The following is a 21,902-nucleotide window of genomic DNA, read 5'->3' as shown; positions in this document are numbered from 1 at the left end:
AGCACGTTTCCGCGTTTCTAAGCGCATGGATCTATCATAATATAGTTCCCTCAGTGTACGGGACAAAATGAAGACGGAGAAAGACAGTTCGAGCTGACTCAGAAGAAGACGGAAATCTACGGGAGACGAGAGATGCGATGTGATCCGTCGCGCTGATAAACAAACGCACGTGTGTGTTGTATCAGTCCACACGGGGGAGTGGCATGTGCACGGGGGAGTGGCATGTGCACTTCCGCCTGCGTTCTCAAATCGCCGAAAAATCGTCCATTGTGCCTTTAATGTGTTCAACCAGAGATTTGAAAGAATGATTTCAAGGTTAATACAATGGCATCTAAAAAAATACTAATAGCACCTTTTAATGCTAATGGCATATTAAGTCAAGTTAAACGGTCCAAAGATAGTAACAAAGATGAGAAAAGAAAAAAATAGATATTATATATACCTACAAGAAACCCATTTAATCTAACTAAATTTGATTATAACAGACTTTACTATTCCTCATACAGGGGGAAACATAAGAGGGGAGGAGCCATATGCGTATAAAGCAGAATAGCCTTTGAACAAATGTACTGTCCAAAGCAACTACCAATGGAAGTGTGCATATTTTAATGGCCGTGGCTGGAGAGCCGCGGCGCGGTCAAATGGCCCCGCAGTTTCCGGGACCGCGGCATTTTCCCTTATAGCCCGTTATAGCCTCGCGCCGCAGTTCTGCAGACACTCCCTATTTTAATAATGTAAATACTCCCCAGGAAACAACCTCACTTCGATTCTCAAGTTATAGATCTGAGTGCAAACCATTCTGAGGGAACCCTGTCTGGAACTTGCATGTTCAGCTGACAATACACAATGTAGGGTTAATTGAAATCTAAAAAGAGATTAATCCTAATGTCACCCAATGTACACATTTGTCCAACCCAAATAAGATCTATACTAGAATAGACTACTTTTTAATTTTCCACAAAGATAGGTCAAACATTTCAGGGGTAGATATAGGTGCAATAGATCTAAGTGATCATGCTCCTGTTTACATCACTCATATAGCCCGATCTCAATTCCAAATGTGGACCATCGTTTATACACCACACTCCCAAATTTAATTCACGATTATCAGACAGGATTCATTAACAAACGACCAACACAAGATAACATAATGAACCATATGTGACGGAGCAGCGTAAATGCCGGAACATGTCGGCCCCGACCAAACTGAGAAAAACTGGCTTTTAACCTTTTTTTCCCAAAACTTGTGACTTTCGTTTTTTTGCAGAATGTGCTAGTTGAAGTTATGAATAAGCCCCTGTGTGCTTCAGATAACACTATTGGTTGTCTTAAACGTATACATTAAGCTGTTAAAAATGGGTAGTCTTTTCCCAGCGCTCCTGGGAGGCGTCACCTTTTTCTAGCCAGCGCATGTTGATCTTTTTCCACCAATCAGCTGCGAACCACATGGCTACAGCTACGTGTCCTCCGTGTCCTCCTCTCAGAGACATTATTCAGTACTCCAGACTGTCTTCAGAGCTTACATTCCCTGGACTACATTGCAACGGAACTGAGGTACTAAAGTATTGCTTTAACACTGTGTTTTAAGGTGGTCTCGTGATGTCACTTTAGCCTCGTCACTTTTGCCTCGGGTACCGGAGCAGAGACAGCAATGCTAAGCTAACATGCTGCTTCAGTGCACTCTACTTAGAAAAAATACGGGCTTGAATTTAATGTGACCACTTTCTGAATAATTACCATCACGTAGTCTCTTGAAACTAGCTGTTTTGGGTATAATGTCTGTATCGTTGTGTTTTTTACTGTAGCCCGCGCTAGCTGGTTTAGCTCGTTCTAAACTTCTTTGTTTCACTTTTCAGAAGAGGCGCTCACAGCTGGAGTTTATCAAAAACTATGCAGAAGTCCATTGCATTACAGCTTCGACTTTGCACAGCAGGTACTATTTATTACACATCATTTACTTAACTTCACTATATTAAATGTACAATAAAGTGCAAATGCAGAATAGCAATTATAGACACGCAATAATGTCACATTCATGTGCATATAACTGATGTAAATAGTTTATTTTACCATTATTATTAGTTTTATTTTGTCTTGCGCTAGCTGTTTTTATTTTATTTTATCTTTATTTTTCCCCTCCATTCCTTATTGAGAAATTAGAGGCTCTGTCTATAGGAGATTTTGTTTATAAGAGTTCTTCTATTAAGAGTATTTTTTTTAATTTCCTGTAAGTTATCGGTCCTTTCCTCTGTATCAACCTGCGTTGCAACAATGAAATTTCTACATGTGTGGACAATAAAGGAATATCTTATCTTATCAAATGTCACATGTCTTAATCTAATTCCTTCGCTCTCTCCCTCTGTCTTCTACAGATACCTCAAACCCTCAAACCCTCTGCAGCCGGTCAGCGCGCAGAGGCACGCTGACCCCGCGCAGAGTAATTGTGTTTGTGTTGCACTGAATCACCTGTGAATTCTGTTTATCGACAAATGGCCGCTCCGTGCTTCCAAAGATCGAGTTATCAGCACATCAGGTATTTATATTGAAACTCTCACATGGTGTTAAAAATAAAATGAGTTAATGCGTGTTTTATGTGAAATAGTTTGCCATGTTTTAAATGTCCTGTTATTTGTTTAAAGCTTTGATGCCAAGAGACCAGGTGTGGTGCTTGCAAAAAAAGTCACTGTGAAGCAGAACCTGTGTGGAATTTCAGCTACTATGCAATTCAGCTGTTCTGCCTCCGGTTGACAATCTCCATGTCCTGGTCCCACCTGGACTGAACTTTGACAGGCAGACCTATCTGCATGAAAAAATCAGGCCTTTCTGTAATGACGAGGCAAAATACATCACATGCCCAGCACCGAGAGTCACAGCACTGCTTCCTATTGCTCTACATAACTTTATACCTTTATATTTCATTATGTACATATCATGCCGTTTAGTGCTCAGTGTTCAATGTTTTGCTGTGTTGCACTGAATCACCTGTGAATTCTGTTTATCGACAAATGGCAATAAACCCTATTCCGATTCTGATTCTGATACTTGGATTATAAAAGGTCCTGAATAGCATCAAAGTATTTCCATTTCAATATAGTAACTTCTAATTCTGATTCAAGTCCAGTTCACATCAATAACAACACTCCTCTTGAGTCTTTAGTGACAGCTGTAGGGGGAGGTGCTGTCAGTGTGACAGGGGGGAGGGCTTATCCCAATGAGATGCAAATGAGCCCCCCTGTAACTCTGGGCTCACTCAGGTGAGGTTTTGAGAGTTGTATACATTCAAATGACCACAACTTACTCAAATATGATCAGATGTGCATGAGTGAGACATCATTGGATAGCTTTCAGAATCTGTGAATAACTCAAAATGTCTCCGGGTAGACTTGTAACTGGTTTATCCACGGTCAGTCACATATACAAAAGCAACAAAACAAAGCTGTCATAGTAAGTCTATTCACAGAGAAAGCTTTTGACTGTTAGCTGGCCTTATTTATTCAAAGTCCTGAGCAAATTTAAAATAGATGATTTAATAATGAAAAATATTAGGACTTTTTACAACAGCCCAACATCAAGAATCAAAATTAACGGCCACTTGACAAACCCACTTACTTTCAATTAAATTTATTTTTGTAACGGCCAAAATCACATCAGGCATTTGGCATATTTATCTGATGAGCTTCCACCAGTCAGAAGAACTGTGAGGACACGTGTAACTGTACGTTATGTTACTCCAATTCGGATCTTTTGGTATAGTACACTTAATAATGTACAAACGCGTCTTTTGAGAACATTTAGTCTTCCGAGCTGAATCGAATGGAAGCCTAAGCCCCGCCCACTTCTGCGCAAGTTAATCTGACCGCGACATAACCTGGCACATCGGTCCATGAAAATAAAACCTACATTATTCCGGTCCGAGGTGCAAAAAAGGTTGGGGACCCCTGCTTTACGACAAGGAGCTAATCAAAACATACAAACTAAATAAAGATGTTAAAATCTTAAACTGGCTGACTTATGACCAAGGTTTTGTACCAAATAGTATTGAACTGAGATTCAAGGTCTGGATTACAAAAGGTTTGCACCAGATTTGAAAAGAGAATCACATGAAAAGCTTTGATATGTTGACATAATCCTTTGGATTTGAGAAACAGGACTTTTATAGGTATTTACAAATAAGGAGTTATCATAACCAAGAAATGTTCTCGTTTTGACAGACAAAAAGTGGGAAGGTCCCAGTGGAGGACCTCAAAATCACATGTGTCATGTTCTTTTCATAACACCATGTCAAATTGCCCATTATATACAAGGAAATGCTAAATGTTGGATAAACAGAGTTTCAAAAATATTGGACTGAACTTAACAATGCACTGCAGACTGTTTATGACATTACTAACCCACAATTTTAGAACTATGTACTTTGCCACATAACTTTTGCCATAAATACCACAATAAACAGATACCTCTGGAATGCACATTTGGCGGCAGGAGAAAAAAGGCCATCACAAGGAAATGGATGACACAAACCTGACCAATGGTCAAGGACTGGACTGACATAGCCACAGACATTAAACAAATGGGGAAAAAATGACATTCGAACCTAATGTGGAAATATGTCGGTGTAATCCCTCATTCGTCCAGGCGTGTTCCATAGTAGAAAAAGCTTCAGTTGTAGTCATCTGGACTCAGTTAGTAAAAATAAACGTTTCGACTCTCATCCAAGAGTCATTGTCAATAACTGAGTCCAGATGACTACAACTGAAGCTTTTTCTACTAATATGGAAAGTTACAAATTTCCTAGACTTTGGACCAAATGGGACTTTTATTTAAATTAAAATGTGCCATGATGTTTCTTTTGATGTTTTTTCTATTTGTTTTTTGTTCACGCTCTAGTTCTGTTCTGTGTTTTATGTTTATTTCTTTAAAAGATAAGAAAAAACTAATAATATATTTTTTAATTGAGTCTGTGCTAAATAAATAAAGTAATATAGAGGTCAAACCATTCATTTTATGCTGTTATGGATAAGTTACAGTGCCATTAAAAATAAAAAATGGAATGGAATAGATTTGTGCTAAAATAGATTCAGCACGATACAGATATTGATCCATTTCCCTTTTGCGCAAATAAGTTAACCTTTATTTGTCCATCAATGAGGGAATTCCAGTGTTGCAACACAGGTGAGGCACAGAAACACAGATTAGGTGGAATAATTTTGAAATATTGCACACCCTTATTTTTAGTAAGAGGTTGTTATATGGACAGAAAATATTGCACCAGAGATTGATATTATGTGACAGTATTGCACATGATTATAAAAGCTGAAGGACACATGTTCAGGGCTAACAGTGTTCATTGTAAAGTCTGACAGCAGCAGGAAGGAAAGAGCTGTGAATTTGGATCAGTCTGTTACTGAAGCTCCTGAAATCTCCTTAACTATACTGTTAATCATGTTTTTTTTTCATGCTAGTCTATCATGAACATCACTTTGGAGACTGAAGTTCCAGATCCATGTATTTTCAAAATGGACATTCATTGTTATGCATACAGTCTTGCTCATGGGTTTGAAGTCAGACACAGATTAAGTCTTGTGTGTTTTAGCCTGGATTATGGGCCTAATCTCCTGATGTCCACTACCTGCCCTGGAGAGGCTGCCACATGCTCTACATTCATAAAGGACAACTGAAACCACAAATGTCTCAACAAACTCAGTCATCCTGTTTTTAATCAGGATCATAATGCGGGCGGAGCAGTGATGCTTAATTGAGATTGTTTAAAGACATGTCATGCTGTTGTGAGTTAATATCACTTAAGTAGCATCATTTTATATTTTGGGAATTTTAAATTGTACTATTGACCAAACACAACTAACAGCCCGCCCCTCTCAAGCTGTCGGACCCGCCCCCATCATGTTGATGGCCATACCTGAAGTTTTCTAACAGCAAAATGTAAAAACAGCAGCATTATTACAAAATGTCCAAAAGAATATTCCATGTCTGAGTTTCAAAGTCAAAAAGTGCTTCACAAAAACACAGAATAAAATAATAAAATACATGATAGATGACAGATGATACACATACAACAGGGGTGTCCAAACTTTTTGCAAAGAGGGCCAGATTTGGCGAGGTGAAAGTGTGTGAGGGCCGACCATTCAGCCTGACATTCCTCACATGGAACACAAATAAATCTAAACAAATTTTACCAAGTCGCTCATTTCATATTTGCCTTTTTATTTATATTTTAAGAAGCTTAAACATTCTTAGGTTCATTTGAAACATGACAAATTATTGGAACTTTTAAAGTCAAAAACAGAAATAGCTTATCTTATTCCGATGTGCAAACATTGACCACAAGTCTCAGTGCATATATATTTATAACTGTAGTTTTGACACAAAACAAAATGTATTCACTGAGATTTTAGAATGTAGTCGTCTCAGATGACAGAAGACTTTCCTGCACTAATGTGAAGGGTGATACTGAGATCTGGACTGCAGTACATAGGTCAGGTCAGGCTCAAAGGCAGTGGTTTTGATGCGCAAGATGTCACGCAGGTGAGAGTCAGTTAGTGTCCTCACACGGCTCTTGTTAAAGTTCATAACCAAAAAGGTCTGCTCACACAAATATGTCGAGCCGAACAAGCTCAGCATTTTCTTAGCAAATGTTCGAATCTCTTGGAACCTGCCTTCATCCAGCTGGCGGCAAAAGTCCGCAAGAGAGAGCTGTTGGTGTCGACTGCGGCACTCGGCGTCACACTGCAGCTCAATGAGCTCCAGTTGCAGGTGGTCAGGAGCAGTATCAAGGGCCACGGAGAAAGGAGAGGAAAACATCGTGATCTCCTTCTCAATAGCTACAAAATCCCGAAAGCGTTGTTGGAACTCCTCAGCCAGAGATGAGATGTCTGCTGCATACCTCCTTGTTTGTGCGTTGATATTGCTCTGTGGAAAGCTGGTCATGATTCCCTGCAGCGCCGGGAAGTGTGTGGCATTGGGCTGTGGTTGTGACAGGTGCCTTTGGAAAAGTTTCAGCTTGGTTCGAAAGGTTTGGATGTGTGAATGCAGTTGGCTTATCACTGCATTTGGCCCCTGAAGGCTAGTGTTCAGCACGTTCAGGTGCTTTGTTGTGTCAACTAAAAAACCCAAATCAGCCAGCCAAACTGGGTCACTTAGTTCTGTGATTGATTGTCCCTTTTTTGCCATGAACTCTCCGATTTCCTGCCTAAGAGAGTAGAAGCGCTGCAGTGCAGAGCCCCGACTGAGCCATCTCATGTCGTTGTGATAGACAACATCTCCATATTCAGCCTGGATGTCTATTAGAAACTGTTGAAACTGACGGTGGCACAGGGCTTTGGAGCGAATATAATTAATAGCCTTTATTACCGGTTTCATAACATGATCATATTTGAGATGTTTGGCACACAGAACTTCCTGGTGAATAATGCAATGAAGTTTTATAGCTTTACCTCGTGTTCGACGACTTTTTCGCAGATACGGGTTGATAATCCACTCCGTTCGCCAGCCATGGCAGGTGCGCCGTCCGTAATAATCCTAGAAACTTTATTCCACGGGAGTTTCATGTCATCTACGGGCGAGCAAACAGAAACGAATAAATTTGTTCCTCTTGTTTGGTTTTTAAGGCTATGCAGATCAAGTAGCTCTTCAGTCACATTCATGTCGCTGTCCACTCATCTCAAAAAAATAAGTAATTGAGCGGTGTCAGATGCGTCCGTGCTTTCGTCACAAGCTAAAGAAAAAAAGTCAAACTCCTTTCCTCTGGCCCCCAACTGTCTCTTAATATCTGATGACACATCTACAATTCTCTGTGCCACAGTGTTACGAGCCAGGCAAACATTGGCAAACTCTTGCTTCTTCTCAGGACAGAGTTTTTCTACCATTGTCATCACACAGTCTTTGATAAATTCACCCTCGGTAAAGGGTTTGCTGTGCTTAGCGATCAGCGTTGCCACCTCGTAGCTCGCCTTTGTGGCATTTTCATGACTTGACTCTCGGGCTCTTGTGAAAAATCGCTGCTGTGACGTTAAACCAGCTTCCAGTTGCTTCAATTGTTCGCCGTTCGCTTGTCATACATGTCCGCATGTTTCGTCTGATAGTGTCTCTTGTAGTGTATTGTATTCCTTAAACACAGACACAGTCTCTTGGCAGATTAGGCAGACAGTTGTTTCGTATTTCAGTGAAAAAATAGTCCAATTTCCACTTGTCTTGGAAGAGCCGACGCTCAGTGTCAACTTTCCTTTGTTTTATTTGCGGTCACCATCTCTGAAATTGTCCGGAAGGATCACACAGGTGTCACGCAGCCAGAGTTCAACCGAGTGCTGCTGCCCTCTAGTGGATACATATAAAATAGCTTTTGTAGGTGTGCATTTTATGCGCTGGTCAACAGTGGTGGCGCGGCGGGCCACATATTATAGATTTTATGACAGAGGCTGCGGGCCTGATGAAAATTGACCACGGGCCGCAATTGGCCCGCGGGCCGGACTTTTGACATGCCTGACATACAACAATATACAGTCAAATCAGACCCTAAAGCAACTGTAATTAAAAGGCCTGATTGAATAAAAAGGTTTTGAACTGAACCTTAAAAGCAACAACTGAATCCAGTGACCGTAGGGAGAGCGGAAGATCATTCCAGAGTCTGGACGCAACAGCCTGGAAGGATCTGTCTCCTCTGGTCCGAAAACGAGTGCGAGGAACCAACAGCAGTTTCTGATCCCAAGACTTCAGTGAGCGAGGGGGAGTGTACGGTGTGATCCGACCGCTGATGTACAGAGGGACCTGAACATGCAAAGCTCTGAAAGTCAGGGCCAAAATTTAAACCCAGTGAAAGGCTTTAGAATTAGTGAAATGTGGGCCCTTCTATTTGTGCGGGTCAAGATCCTCGCTGCAGAGTTCTGGACCAGCTGCAGACGAGAGAGTTCCTTCTTGTTTAAGCAGGAAAACAAACTGTTGCAATAGTCTAAACCTGAAGAGACAAAAGCCTTCAGACACCATTTTCCTGAGTTTAGAGATTTTCCTCAAATTAAACAGTTTCTAGTCAACTGCTTTGAGTGGTGCTCTAAAGACCTGTCTTTGTCAAAGTTTCTAAGACTTGGTTTAGCAGTCTGGCCTAGATCACCCAAATACTGGTTTATCTCTGGAATGGCATCATCAGGGGCAATAATCAGTGTTTCTGTTTTGTCTGCATTTAGCTGCAGAGAGTTTACTCAGCCATAGTTTTATTAACACTAAAAAGAAGGCTTAAAAGACCAATATAGCTGAATATCATCAGCGAACAGGTGGTAGGAGACATCACTAAACTCTTGATTTTTCCCAGGGGGATTATATAAAGCAAAAATAAGACGGGACCCAAAAGCCCTGAGGAACTCCACACAACAAATCAGCTGACTCAGACATTATTTGGTCTGCAGCAACACTGAAACTCTGACCAGATAAATATGAGGGAAACCAATGAAGAACTGACCCCGATAGTCCAATCAGGTCCCTCAGCCTGTTCAACAGGATATGATGGTCGACGGTGTCAAAGGCTGCAGACAGATCCAGCAGAACTAGAACAGTGCATTTTCCAGAATCAGCAGACATCATAATGTTACTGGAGACTTTTAGCAATGCGGTTTCCATTGAACCATGTTTGTGGAAACCAGATTGAAAAGTGCTGTGAATGTTAGACTGTACAAGGAAGTCTGACAATTGTTCAGAGCCCACCTTCTCTAGGATCTTGGACATGAAAGAGAGGTTTGAAATACATCTGAAACTTTTTTGGTCTGTCGGGTCCAAGTGTGTCTTTTTGAGTATTGGCTCTACTGTGGCATGTTTAAATGGACCAGGAAACACACCGGTTGGAAGAGTAACCCAGGGGCCAATTACATCAAACACTTTAAAGAAGAGCCTGCAGGGAAGGGCATCAGATGTACAAGAGGAGGGTTTCATCTTGGTCACCAGAGCTGAGATGTTCTTCAGAGAGACAGTCTCCACAGCAACAGGGCTATCACACAAAAGGGGAGGGATTTGGTCTTTGATAATCTTAATCTTATCGGCGAAGAACCTGAGGAATTCATTGTTATCAGCTTTGCAGGAAACAGGAGAAACTGCAGCTGTAGGACATACAATTTTCATCATGTCATCGTAAGATGATACAAGATCTCTGAGGTGTGACCTATGAACCTCAGGATTGGAGGTTTTCCACAGATGCTCAGTTTTCCGACATAGTCTCTTTAGATTTAGGATAATTTAATTAGTCAAAGGACAAGGTTTTTTCTGCGTTGACAAGTTGAATTTTTCAGGTGCCACCTAATCTAAATGGATAAACAGTGGCTGCTAAAGGAATGAATAAAGCTGTCCACATCAAAACAATTCATAAACAAGTGAGGATCAAACATAGCAGAAAAAATAGCTGTATGTGCAGTGATAATGCGCCTCTGAGACCTTATGTTTGAGGGCACAAGCTCAGGAGAAAAGTTCTATTCAAAGAAGACACAGCTATGATCTAAAGACTTTGTCTGGCTTCACATACAATTTTACGCATTGATAAAACGATAGTAGCTTGATAGACCCTGCTCACCTCTAGTGAACATCCCTGAAAACCCTAACCCTTTGGTAAGTTTATATTTAGAAGTTATGAACTCTCCAAATAATGTCACCTGTCGCGCATGTTTGTTTACTCAATCCACACGGTCCACGGGCCCTAGGGGCCCTACGACACATCCCATTCAACCGAAACTGTGAGATGACCACATTGAGATAGTCTCAAGAGGATGAGAGAGTGAGAAACTAATGTTTCTTGTCAAAACCTGTCAGTTGCCTGCGTTTAGACCTTAGACATGTCAGAATGACAGAAGCAGGACATGTGCTTTTGTCTCAGTGAGAATCTCACGTCTTCTGTGATTGGCCGAAACCTCATGCGGGTTTGTTTTGTTTTCTTCTTCCGGGCAGTGTGTAGCACGTTACTAGAGCATAATCTCTTGATAATTTTCTGCGCCGCGTCTTGCAGCAAAAAAGCTTTTACAACTTTTCTGCACCAGCCGCGTTGGCGAAGGCCCCGCCCCTTGCGCGGGCCACGGCGCGCCGTGCTCCCCCGTGCGCCCCCGTGCGCTCCCCGTAGCACCCGCGCACGTACCCGCTCCTCGCACGCACCCGCATACTCCGCGCACGCACTCGCCGCCTAATGTTGGCCTAATGCTCGTTGCAGTTTTTTAGCATTTCAAAACAATTACTGCCACAACGATGTATTGAAGCTTCAAAGCAACAAAAAGACGAAATGTAGGTTCAACCCCCCCCAAGATGAAAAATATTAAGTCTTTTCAGCTTCAAACCATTTTGAGATGATCCCTAACCGTCACACACACGGTGTGTGTCTGCACGGTGCTGGCATGTACTCTTATGTTTTACATTTAACATGGAAAGCTTATGGGATCAAAGCTGAAAGAAAGCACACATGCATTCTCTCATGTCCTTCAGATATGCTTTATGTCACCAAATTAGCCGTCAGTAGTAGAGCAAGTTTAGGGAGGTGACGAGTGGTAAGGGAACCAGGACAGAAGTACGCATGGAAGGACAGAGGAGGTACGGAAGCGCGGGAGAGACAGAGGAGGGACGGAAGTGCGGGAGAGACAGAGGAGGGACAGAGGCGAGGGAGAGACAGAGGAGGGACGGAGCCGCGGGAGAGACAGAGGAGGGACAGAGGCGAGGGAGAGACAGAGGAGGGACAGAGGCGCGGGAGAGACAGAGGAGGGACGGAGGCGCGGGAGAGACAGAGGAGGGACGGAGGCACGAGAGAGACAGAGGAGGGACAGAGGCACGAGAGAGACAGAGGAGGGACGGAGGCACGGGAGAGACAGAGGAGGGACGGAGGCGCGGGAGAGACAGAGGAGGGACGGAGGCGCGGGAGAGACAGAGGAGGGACGGAGGCGCGGGAGAGACAGAGGAGGGACGGAGGCGCGGGAGAGACAGAGGAGGGATGGAGGCGCTGGAGAGACAGAGAAGGGACAGAGGCACGAGAGAGACAGAGGAGGGACGGAGGCACGAGAGAGACAGAGGAGGGACGGAGGCACAAGAGAGACAGAGGAGGGACAGAGGCACGAGAGAGACAGAGGGATGGAGGCACGGGAGAGACAGAGGAGGGACGGAGGCGCGGGAGAGACAGAGGAGGGACGGAGGCGCCGGAGAGACAGAGGAGGGACGGAGGCGCGGGAGAGACAGAGGAGGGACGGAGGCGCCGGAGAGACAGAGGAGGGACGGAGGCGCCAGAGAGACAGAGGAGGGACGGAGGCGCGGGAGAGACAGAGGAGGGATGGCGACAGGCAGGAAAAATATAAATGTCAAAGAACACATTTGATGAATTTGGCACCGAAGTCTCTGAGTACGAACAGCGGAGTTGACATGTCAACAGCGTCCACTTTGGAGTCCAGAGGCTTCATCACTTTGGAGGAGTCCAGAGGCTTCATCACTTTGGAGGAGTCCAGACGCTTCATCGATGCTGCTGCTGGTGATTTCCATGACATCGCGGTCACATATTTTGTCGGGCAGGTGTCTGTTTAATATATCTCCAATTGTATCATCCCCATCACCACTTGCATATTTTTTCAAGACAATATGGCCTCCAGAAAGTACGGTTAGAGCGCTGAGCGCTCTGAGCGCTGGCCACTGTAGTGTTGCCTTTTTAAATACCCATGACGCATCGCGCATACGTGTATAGCGTCAGTACAATGCTTTCCAAAATAAGGATTTTGGCGAAAAATTGCTTCACCCGCTCTTATCTTTTGACTTAATACCGCTTTTTATATTTCATTTAATGCTATTTTGCGTTGTCGGCGGTACTTTATAAAAAAATTGATAATCATTTATTTTAGAAATTAAAAATCAATAATCTAAGTGCGGCGGATCCGTAAACCAAGTAATAAAATAACCGCGGCCTAAACAATAGAAATAATTATTTGAAAAGTCAATTAAAAAAAAAAAAAATAGCTGTCTAGTTTATTGCAAACATTGTGTTGCAGCCCCAGTTATGTGGTGAGTGGAAGTGTCCTTTATCTTCTCGAAACGTTCGGCCAGTAAATATGCGATAAAATGTCCAGCTCGGTCAGGTTACAGGAAACACACCATTTTTTCTTCTTGGCCTAAGTTGTATATGTCCTATGTGACGTCTTAAGATTGTGGTGTGTGGTGCTCACCTGGGACTGGAAGTACATCTCGATAGTGTCCAGGAGACTCCGGAGTTTGTAGAGGCCCCTGGAGGGCAGCTGACAGTACAGGCTCCCATCAGAACACACACTGCTCACTGCTACGTTCATGTGCACACTATTCACCTGCAGGGGGCGCCACAGAGTCAGAGATGAAGCTGCACACATGGTGCATACTGGAGAGAGTGGGCCAGAGAGTGGTCAGAGAGAGGGTCAGAGTGTGGTCAGAGTGTAGGTCAGAGTGTAGGTCAGAGTGTAGGTCAGAGTGTGGTCAGAGTGTGGTCAGAGTGTAGGTCAGAGTGTAGGTCAGAGTGTATGTCAGAGTGTGGTCAGAGTGTATGTCAGAGTGTGGTCAGAGTGTTGGTCAGAGTGTTGGTCAGAGTGTATGTCAGAGTGTATGTCAGAGTGTATGTCAGAGTGTGGTCAGAGTATGTCAGAGTGTGGTCAGAGAGTGGTCAGAGAGTGGTTCAGGGTCACCTGCAGGGGGCTGGCCAGACTGAGGTCCTGCAGTGCTCGTGCGCAAGCAGCGTTGATGTTGACGTCATCGTCCTGAGACGTGTCATACAGCACCACCAGGGGGCGCTCGCCTCGCTGTACGATCTCTGCGAGCAGGATCTTCCCATTGGCCATGCTCTCCAGCGTCTTCAGCACGGTCGGGTGCTCACAGAACGGCTCCAGGCCTGACACATGGGACAGTGAGGACAGGTTTCACTCATGCGGGCGTGTCACAGGCGCTCACACTCACCTGCCAGTCTGCACTCTGTGGCTTGGAAAGGTAATTTGAAAAACTTCTCATTCAGGTCAAAAACGTTGCTTTTACTGATGACTTCTGTAAAGCCATGATCCACATAGTACACCTAAAAAATATAGATCAATTACACAAGATTATTCATAATTTAAAAGACATATGAAGCATGCGTAAATTCAGCCTGGAAGACCTAACTCCACCCATCTACTTCAAGGCCACTTGCTCCACACCTCAACCAACGCACCCAGTCCGGCCTGTCCGTCTGTGGGAGTTCAGATCTCTCCTTCACCGCGGAACTCCTCCAGGTTTCTACTTTTTCTCCATGGAGGTTTTTGTAGTTTTTCCTGGCCAGGGACAGGACATCGCCCCTTGCACCTGCTCCCCATCTTCAATCAACGCACCCAAGTTACTCCTCCCCGCGGCACGTCGCACCTCTGCTCCCAATCAGCGCACAGCCGGTCCGATATTAACCCTCACTCAGTTGGCTCGGCCGCTTCAGACCGTACTGCGACCCACCATCTCCCCTCCTCCTCCTCTGCATCCCTCTCATCCTAATCATCTACCCTCTCTCCATATCTACCACCACCAGTCTCCAGATCCTGGGGGGAGACATCTAATACAAATAGATCATGGAGTGCCCATGATCGCAATGTCTTCCGCCGGGGTCTGAGCGCCAAATAACCCACGTAATAAAGCTTGCTAAACAGTCCTTTCTGTGTTGTCTGGGTCTCTCCAGGGTGAAATATTATGCATTATTTGTGTCTTATTGTCCTTTAAACATGCTTGTCAATTTTCTTTGGCATCTTGTGTTTTAGAACTTAAAATACTGTTCGGACTGAAAGCACACGTTATTTTACATCTGTGAGTTGATCCCTCATCAGAATGGCATACAGTTGTAATGAATGAGATTAGTTAGTAATGCTTAGAACGAGTCTGTGATATTTATGGACTTAAACCAGCACAGGAGACCTCCAGGTCTCTACCTTTGGCAAAGTCACACATGCGTGCAATTGTAAAGTGAATGTTTTTGTGAGGTTCAGAGAAGGAGCATAGAGTGTGCATAAAACTAAAGCTATGTTTTTGATGAGGGAACAATGTTAAAACATGTTTAAAAGCTCAAAGGGTGTCATCTGTATAATGTGTGTGTTTAGGGCTGGGCAATATCCCTATTTTCATATTGTCAGAACTACAATTATTTATATGGCAATTTAGGTCAAAGTGACTCTAAAGCGACTCTAAACTGAATCTAATCCTCCTTTGTTACTTGGACTAAACCAAACAATTGCAGATTAAGCATTTTTTATATACAATACAGTCAGGTTTGTGGCTCTTCCTGTGTAATTGACATAAGGCATCACTAATTCTTTTTTTGGGGGCCAAATTAGTTAAAGATGGGCTGCAAAGTTAATTGTAAGTGCTTTCAAGTTGACGTTGGCTGTTAGTATCCAAGTCTTAATATATTCAGATACTATTGATAACATTTTTTTTAAAAAGAATTACGCTCTTTTGCTGCTGCCGTCTTTTTGCCTTCACATAACCCGGAAATGTGACGTCACTCCGGGACATTGTCTGGCCAACACGGAGGATATTTACACTGAAGTGGACAGCGATAGCGACCAAAATACGAGTGAATCCTCGTCAAGTGAGAGGATTTCAACGGATGACGAACAGCATCCAGTTGAAGAACAGGTCCAGCAACTGCTGCCTCATATATTTGAGTCAGACGATGAAAATGGAGCAGATGAGAATGATGATGAGGAGACGAGAATAAGATGGCGACTGGACATCGACAGACTTTCTGAATGGTGCGTGTTAAACTGGAATATTTCCCATTAAATTATGTGAAATACGACTGTACTAGTTAAAAAATGCAAATTACTAGTCAAACTGACCTGAAAACAGGAGTCGAGAACGTGCTGGTGGCTCGATTCAATTTAATTTTAAATCCATTCAACTTCCTGGTATAATTATTACAACCAGTAATATGCATAAAGTGAGCACTCTCGCCATCAATAACAACAACACGCCATTATGCATACGGCGTCAGTCAGACAGCCGCATACGGCGGCTACAAAAGCACAGACAACTGCCTTGCTGTGAAAATATCTTGCAACTCACTTTTTCGAATATCCAAGTCGATATTTCACGAGGTATAGGAAACTGTCTTCCGTTAAATGTCGGTAGCATAGCACTGGACCAGACTTCCCACACATCGCCGATTTGGGATTCCAAAACATTCTCTTGATAACTTGCGGTTAGCGAAAAGGCGTCATCACCATTCTGGAGCCCAGACAGTACATTTCCTGTGTCGCAAAAGGGTGATTACCCTGTCTTTGACGGCACGTCACTTGGTACGGACAAATGGTGTCCAAAGACGTCCTCGACCCTTCCGTTTGGGCCACACTTCCCTCTTGAGAGCAGTGCATTGCTACACATCTGCGTGTCATTGCAGATAACAGCAAGACTCGTCATATAAAACACAAGATTTTGCTCGGTTTAGAACAGGGGTGCCCTCACATTTTTGGCTCACAAGCAACTTTGATATTCGACAAAGCCCGAAGATCTACTTTGAAGGGAATACCAAATATTAACTTTACTTAATTGTATTAAAACTGTACTTTGATATAATAGGGGAATTCCTTTTGTATTCATTTTAGTCACTCTAAGTTGTGCTGAAACTGGCCTCACACAGACCACATTCCTAGATAAGGAGAAAGCTGCAGACCCAAGGACATCTCTGTGCGATGGAACAGCGAATGGAGGCGTCAACCTTCATATCACGCCCCATATGAAAATGTATAAATTGTTTGAGCGATCGACGTATTGGGCCCCTGGTATAGCATATGTCAGACGAGAACAGTATACTTCCGGCTACTGCAATCTCCCAGTGTTACGTCACTGATTTTGCGACCGCAGTCGAAGCATTCGGTTACCAAGGCGGTTACTATGGTGCGTTATCGGGTTTGGGGGAATGAACGCATACATTTTTTGGTTAAAAGTAACCATCCAGACTTTGTGATATTCCACTTGCAGCCCATCTTTAACTAGTTCCTTTCCCAGTAGACTTATGAATAAAGCAGGCCAACAAAAAATATTCAACTTAAAAAAAATACACTGAGCAAGTGCCACGTGTAGACGCTCGGCTCCAGCGCAGACGTTCTATTGGAGCTGCTGTTGGAGCTGCTGTTGGCGGCGGCTTCGTGAGCTTATGCACGTAAACGCTGTGGGGTGCAGTGTGTTTAGGGCCTGGGGATTATCAGATCTGTCAGATCTGTTGTAGTCTAATGTGACAAGTTTTACTAGAATTGAGAGGAAGGAGAAAAGTGCAGTGCGGTGGTCCCAAAATCAAAGGAAGACAAATGCGAGGCGAAGAGGGATGCAGTCTTCACCCCCTGTGCTCAGTGCTCCCTTAACAATTTGATCCAATAAACCCTACATAAGACACTCATCTGCACGGCTGCTCTTTCACACATATTTTAACGCCACAGTAATATTGTTTTATCAGCCAGCCCTAGTGTCTTTTAAGCGTTGTTAGTCTGTTCATGGATCTACCCACCTTGACCTTATCGGGCAGAAGCTCAGCGACCTTCGCCCTGAGGATCTCGTCCTCTTCCTCGGCCCTCACAGCCACCAGCTGGCCCACGTGTGGAGATGGGGCTGGAGACATGGGATTGCTTAGGTTTGTGCTGTAGAATCGCCTCATCTCATCCTCCATTGCCTCCTGGGCCTGCGAGTAAACCTCACCGATGTATCTGAGGAGCAGGACGGACGCAGCAGGAGTGTCAAACATCCGGCCGCCCAGATGTTTTAATCCGGCCCGCTCAACATATTAAAACACCTTACGCTTAAAGCGTCCCATTCGTTCATTAAATTTTGTACAGTACTTTATCAAAGGGAACTCTCAAGCTGCTCAATATGTTGTACATAAAAATAAAGCTGTAACCCTCTTATTTCCAGTCCTGTTCCTGCTGCTGATGCATGAATATGGTTTATAGTTTTAATTGCTTTTATTTTTTACGTTACGCCCAACCTGAGCGCCAAAATTTGTCTCGCAGCCCAAACTGAGTTTGAGACCCCTGAAATAGAGATTAAGAAGTTGTCACCACATGCACCATAATTAACAAACGACATCATAGTTTCAGAAATTGTCTATTATTGTTCCACACCTGGATGTACAAATATTCAAGGGCAAAAGAAAAATAGAGCATTTGACCAGATTTACAAAGCTCCAGACTCACGGGAGAAGTGATTTCTACAACTAACCAGGCTAGTAGTGAATCAAGTCTCACTAATTAAGTCACAAATATATTTCTGCATTGATTTAGTTTGTGTTTAAGACTCTTGAGTCATTCTCAATCAGCTGATCTAGTCTGAGTACTTGGATACTTATCCCACTCTGAGTAAACCCTGCCCATCGGGCAGATCCTCCTGACAATAGATTAAGGGCTTACTCAGAGTAGGATTGTAGGTACAACGTTGTAGTATATCTTTAAAAAAATAAATAAATTGTTCTTATTTTTGATGATCTTGGAAGGTAGAAATTAAATTAGATGTCTTGATGTTGCAGATTTTGGGCCCACGATCCTAATGCTTTACAAGCCAGGTGAAGGTCGCTAATGTTTAATCTGATTAATGTTATGTTTTTTGAAGATGTATTGTTAATATTGTGGCTTCATTTATTGACAAAGACTAACAGCAGTTGGAGAGTTAACACATCAGTTTAACCAACAATTATTTTCCTCGACATACGGACTTAAAAAAGCGAGAAAAGGGTAATCAGTTCCACTGTATGTGATTCCACAGTCTGTATAAGATAAGATAAGATAAGATATTCCTTTATTGTCCCACATGGGGAAATTTCATTGGTGCAACGCAGGTAGATACAGAGGTAGATACAGAAGAACAGATCACTTATAGGAAGTCTGAAAAACACTTTCAGTAGAAGATCTCCTATAAATAAATAAAAACTCCCATAGACAAATGAATAAATAAATACATAAATACCATTGCATGTGATCACGACAGTAATTGCACATGAATATGTGTCACGACAGCACATAGATTGCACATGAATTTCATAGTAATTGCACATGAATTGCACATGAATTCCAACAGCAATTGCACATATGACAGAATTGCACATGGTTAGGTCAGTATTGCGAGTGTTCAGTACTAACAGTTTTTGTTATAAAGTCTGACAGCAGCAGGAAGGAAAGACCTACAGAACCTTTCCTTCACACATCGAGGGTGGATCAGTCTCTCACTGAAGCTGCTCTCCAGAGCGGAGAGAGTGTCCTGCAGGGGGTGACACTCATGGTCCAGCATAGATGTGAATCTAGCCAGGACCCTCCTGTCCCCCACCTCCTGCACCGAGTCCAGAGCACAGCCCAGGACGGAGCTGGACTTCTTGATGACTCTGTCCAGCTTCCTCCTCTCCCTCTCTGTGATGCTGCTGCTCCAGCAGGCCACACCATACAGGAGGGCTGTTGCCACCACAGAGTCGTAGAAGGTCTTCAGGAGTGGCCCTGTCACTCCAAAAGACCTGAGTCTCCTCAGGAGGTAGAGCCGACTCTGGCTCTTCCTGTACAGTGCGTCTGTGTTATGAGTCCAGTCCAGTTTGTGGTTCAGATGAACACCCAGGTACTTGTATAAGTCCACTCTCTCAATGTCCCGTCCCTGGATGTTCACTGGTGAGGGGGCAGTGGGGTGGCGTCTGCGGATATCCACCACCATCTCCTTGGTCTTCCCCGCGTTGATGAAGAGGTGGTTCCGCTGACACCAGTCCACAAAGTCCTGCGCCAGTCCTCTGTACTCCGTGTCATCGTCGTCCGTGATGAGTCCGATGATGGCAGAGTCGTCAGAGAACTTCTGCAGGACACAGCTGTCCGTGTCATGTCTGAAGTCTGCAGTGTAAAGGGTGAAGAGAAAGGGCACGAGGACAGTGCCCTGGGGCGCCCCCACACTGCAGGTCCGAGTGTCAGACACACAGTTCCGGGCTCTCACAAACTGGGGTCGGTCTGTAAGGTAGTCCAGGATCCACTCTGCCAGGTCATACTCCACACCAGCCGTCTCCAGCTTGTCCCTCAGGAGCAACGGCTGGATGGTGTTGAAGGCGCTGGAAAGATCGAAGAACAGAATCCTCACAGAGCTGCCAGGCTTTTCCAGGTGAGAGAGAGAGCGGTGCAGCAGGGAGATGACGGCGTCCTCCACTCCGATGCCAGACCGATATGCAAACTGCAGCGGGTCGCTGGCTGAGCTCACTGTGGAGCGGAGGTGGTCCAGGACTAGCCGCTCCAGTGTCTTCATCAGGTGGGACGTGAGAGCCACTGGCCTGAAGCTGTTGAGGTCTTTGGGGCGCGGTGTCTTAGGCACAGGTACCAGACAGGAGGTCTTCCAGACCTGTGGTACCACCCTCAGCTTCAGGCTCATGTTGAAGACATGCTCCATAACTCCACACAGTTCATCTGCGCAGGACTTAAGGAGCCTGGGGCTGATGCCATCAGGTCCTGCTGCCTTCCTCACTTTAATCCTCTTCAGCTCACTCCTCACCTGTGCTGCTGTGACAGTCAGTGGTTGGCAGGGGGACCGTGTGCTGGGGGGATGGGTGAGTCCAGGCGAAGTGGGGAGCTGATGGTCCGGGGCAGATAAGCGAAGAGGAACAGATGCAGGGCATTGTCCAGCTGTGGAAGAGGGAGCATGCAGCTGTGCAGGGGGAGGGGCGGGTGACCGATCAAACCTCAAGAAGTGAGCATTTAAATCATTCACCCACTGTAGATCCCCCTCTGTCTGGGCAGGGGGGATTTTGAAGCCCGAGATGGTTTTCAGGCTCCTCCACACTCCCTGAATGTTCTTTTGCTGCAGCTGCTCCTCCATCCTCCTCTTGTAGCCGGCCTCAGCCTGCCTGATCTTCCTCCTCAGCTCCTTCTGCACAGTCCTCAGCTCCTCCTTGTTCCCTGACCTGAAGGCTCTCTTCTTCTCCTTCAGCAGAGCCTTCAGTTCACGGTTAATCCATGGCTTGTTGTTTGGAAAACACCGTACCGTCCGGGAGGGAACAATGTTCTCAAAACAGAAGTTGATGTAGTCCGTGATGCACTCTGTGATGGTGTTGATGTCCTCCCCATGTGGGTCATAAAGCTCAGTCCAGACAGTGGTGCTGAAGCAGTCCCTCAGAGCCTCCTCGCTCTCAGCAGACCACATCCTCACCTCACGGGACACCACAGGCTGCCTGCGCACGATGGGTTCATACACAGGCCTCAGATGTACAAGGTTGTGGTCCGAGCTGCCCAGGGGAGGGAGGGGGGAAGAAGAATAAGCCTCCTTGGTGTTGGCAAAAAACAAGTCCAATGTTCTATTCTCTCTGGTGGGGCAGGTAACATACTGGGTGTATGTTGGTAGAACAGAAGAGGGAGAAGCGTGGTTAAAGTCACCAGAGATGAGGAAGAGAGCCTGTGGATGCTGTGTTTGCAGCCTACAAGTGCAGGAGAGCAGTGCTTCACAAGCATCTTCAGCATTGGCAGACGGGGCCACATAGACTGCGATCAAAATCACATGTGAGAACTCCCGGGGCAGATAATATGGCCTCATGCCAATAGCCAATAGTTCAATATCCTTGTTACATAGCTGCTCCCTCACTGTGCAGTGTTCGGGTTTGCACCAGCTCGTGTTCACATACACCGCCAGACCTCCACCTCTTTTCTTCAAGCATTCTCTCGTTCTGTCCCCCCGCAGCAGATGGAAAATTGTCCAAACCTACAATAGAGTCTGGCATTTCTGCTGTTAACCAGGTCTCTGTGAAAATCAAGACGCTGCTGTCCCTATAAATCCTCTGGGACCGCATGAGGCTCGCTATTTCCGTCATTTTATTTTTGAAGGGACCTCACGTTACCCATGACTACGGCGGGAACCGACTTCCTGTTTGTCCCTCTCTTCTCTCGGAGTTTACGTCCAGCCCGTCTGCCTCGGTGCGTTTTCCT

General features: G+C 44.7%; 1 protein-coding gene across 1 annotated transcript in view; it reads right to left on the bottom strand.

Annotated features, from left to right (window-relative positions):
• tdrd7b (tudor domain containing 7 b) overlaps positions 1–21,902 on the bottom strand; it is a 93,045-nt gene that overhangs the window by 28,831 nt on the left and 42,312 nt on the right. The window contains exons 9-12 of the mRNA XM_072458603.1: positions 17,486–17,681; positions 13,927–14,038; positions 13,659–13,861; positions 13,173–13,307 (exon numbers count right to left, since the gene is read on the bottom strand). Coding sequence (XP_072314704.1) covers positions 13,173–13,307; positions 13,659–13,861; positions 13,927–14,038; positions 17,486–17,681 — 646 coding nt within the window. The remainder of the gene's footprint in view (positions 1–13,172; positions 13,308–13,658; positions 13,862–13,926; positions 14,039–17,485; positions 17,682–21,902) is intronic.

This window comes from Eucyclogobius newberryi, unplaced genomic scaffold (genome assembly GCF_026437365.1).
Source record: "Eucyclogobius newberryi isolate DKJ021-1_F unplaced genomic scaffold, fEucNew1.0.hap1 SCAF_22, whole genome shotgun sequence".
NCBI classification, from domain to species: Eukaryota; Metazoa; Chordata; class Actinopteri; order Gobiiformes; family Gobiidae; genus Eucyclogobius; species Eucyclogobius newberryi.
Note: the sequence above shows the minus strand (reverse complement) of the source record. Positions and strands in the feature narration are given on the sequence as shown.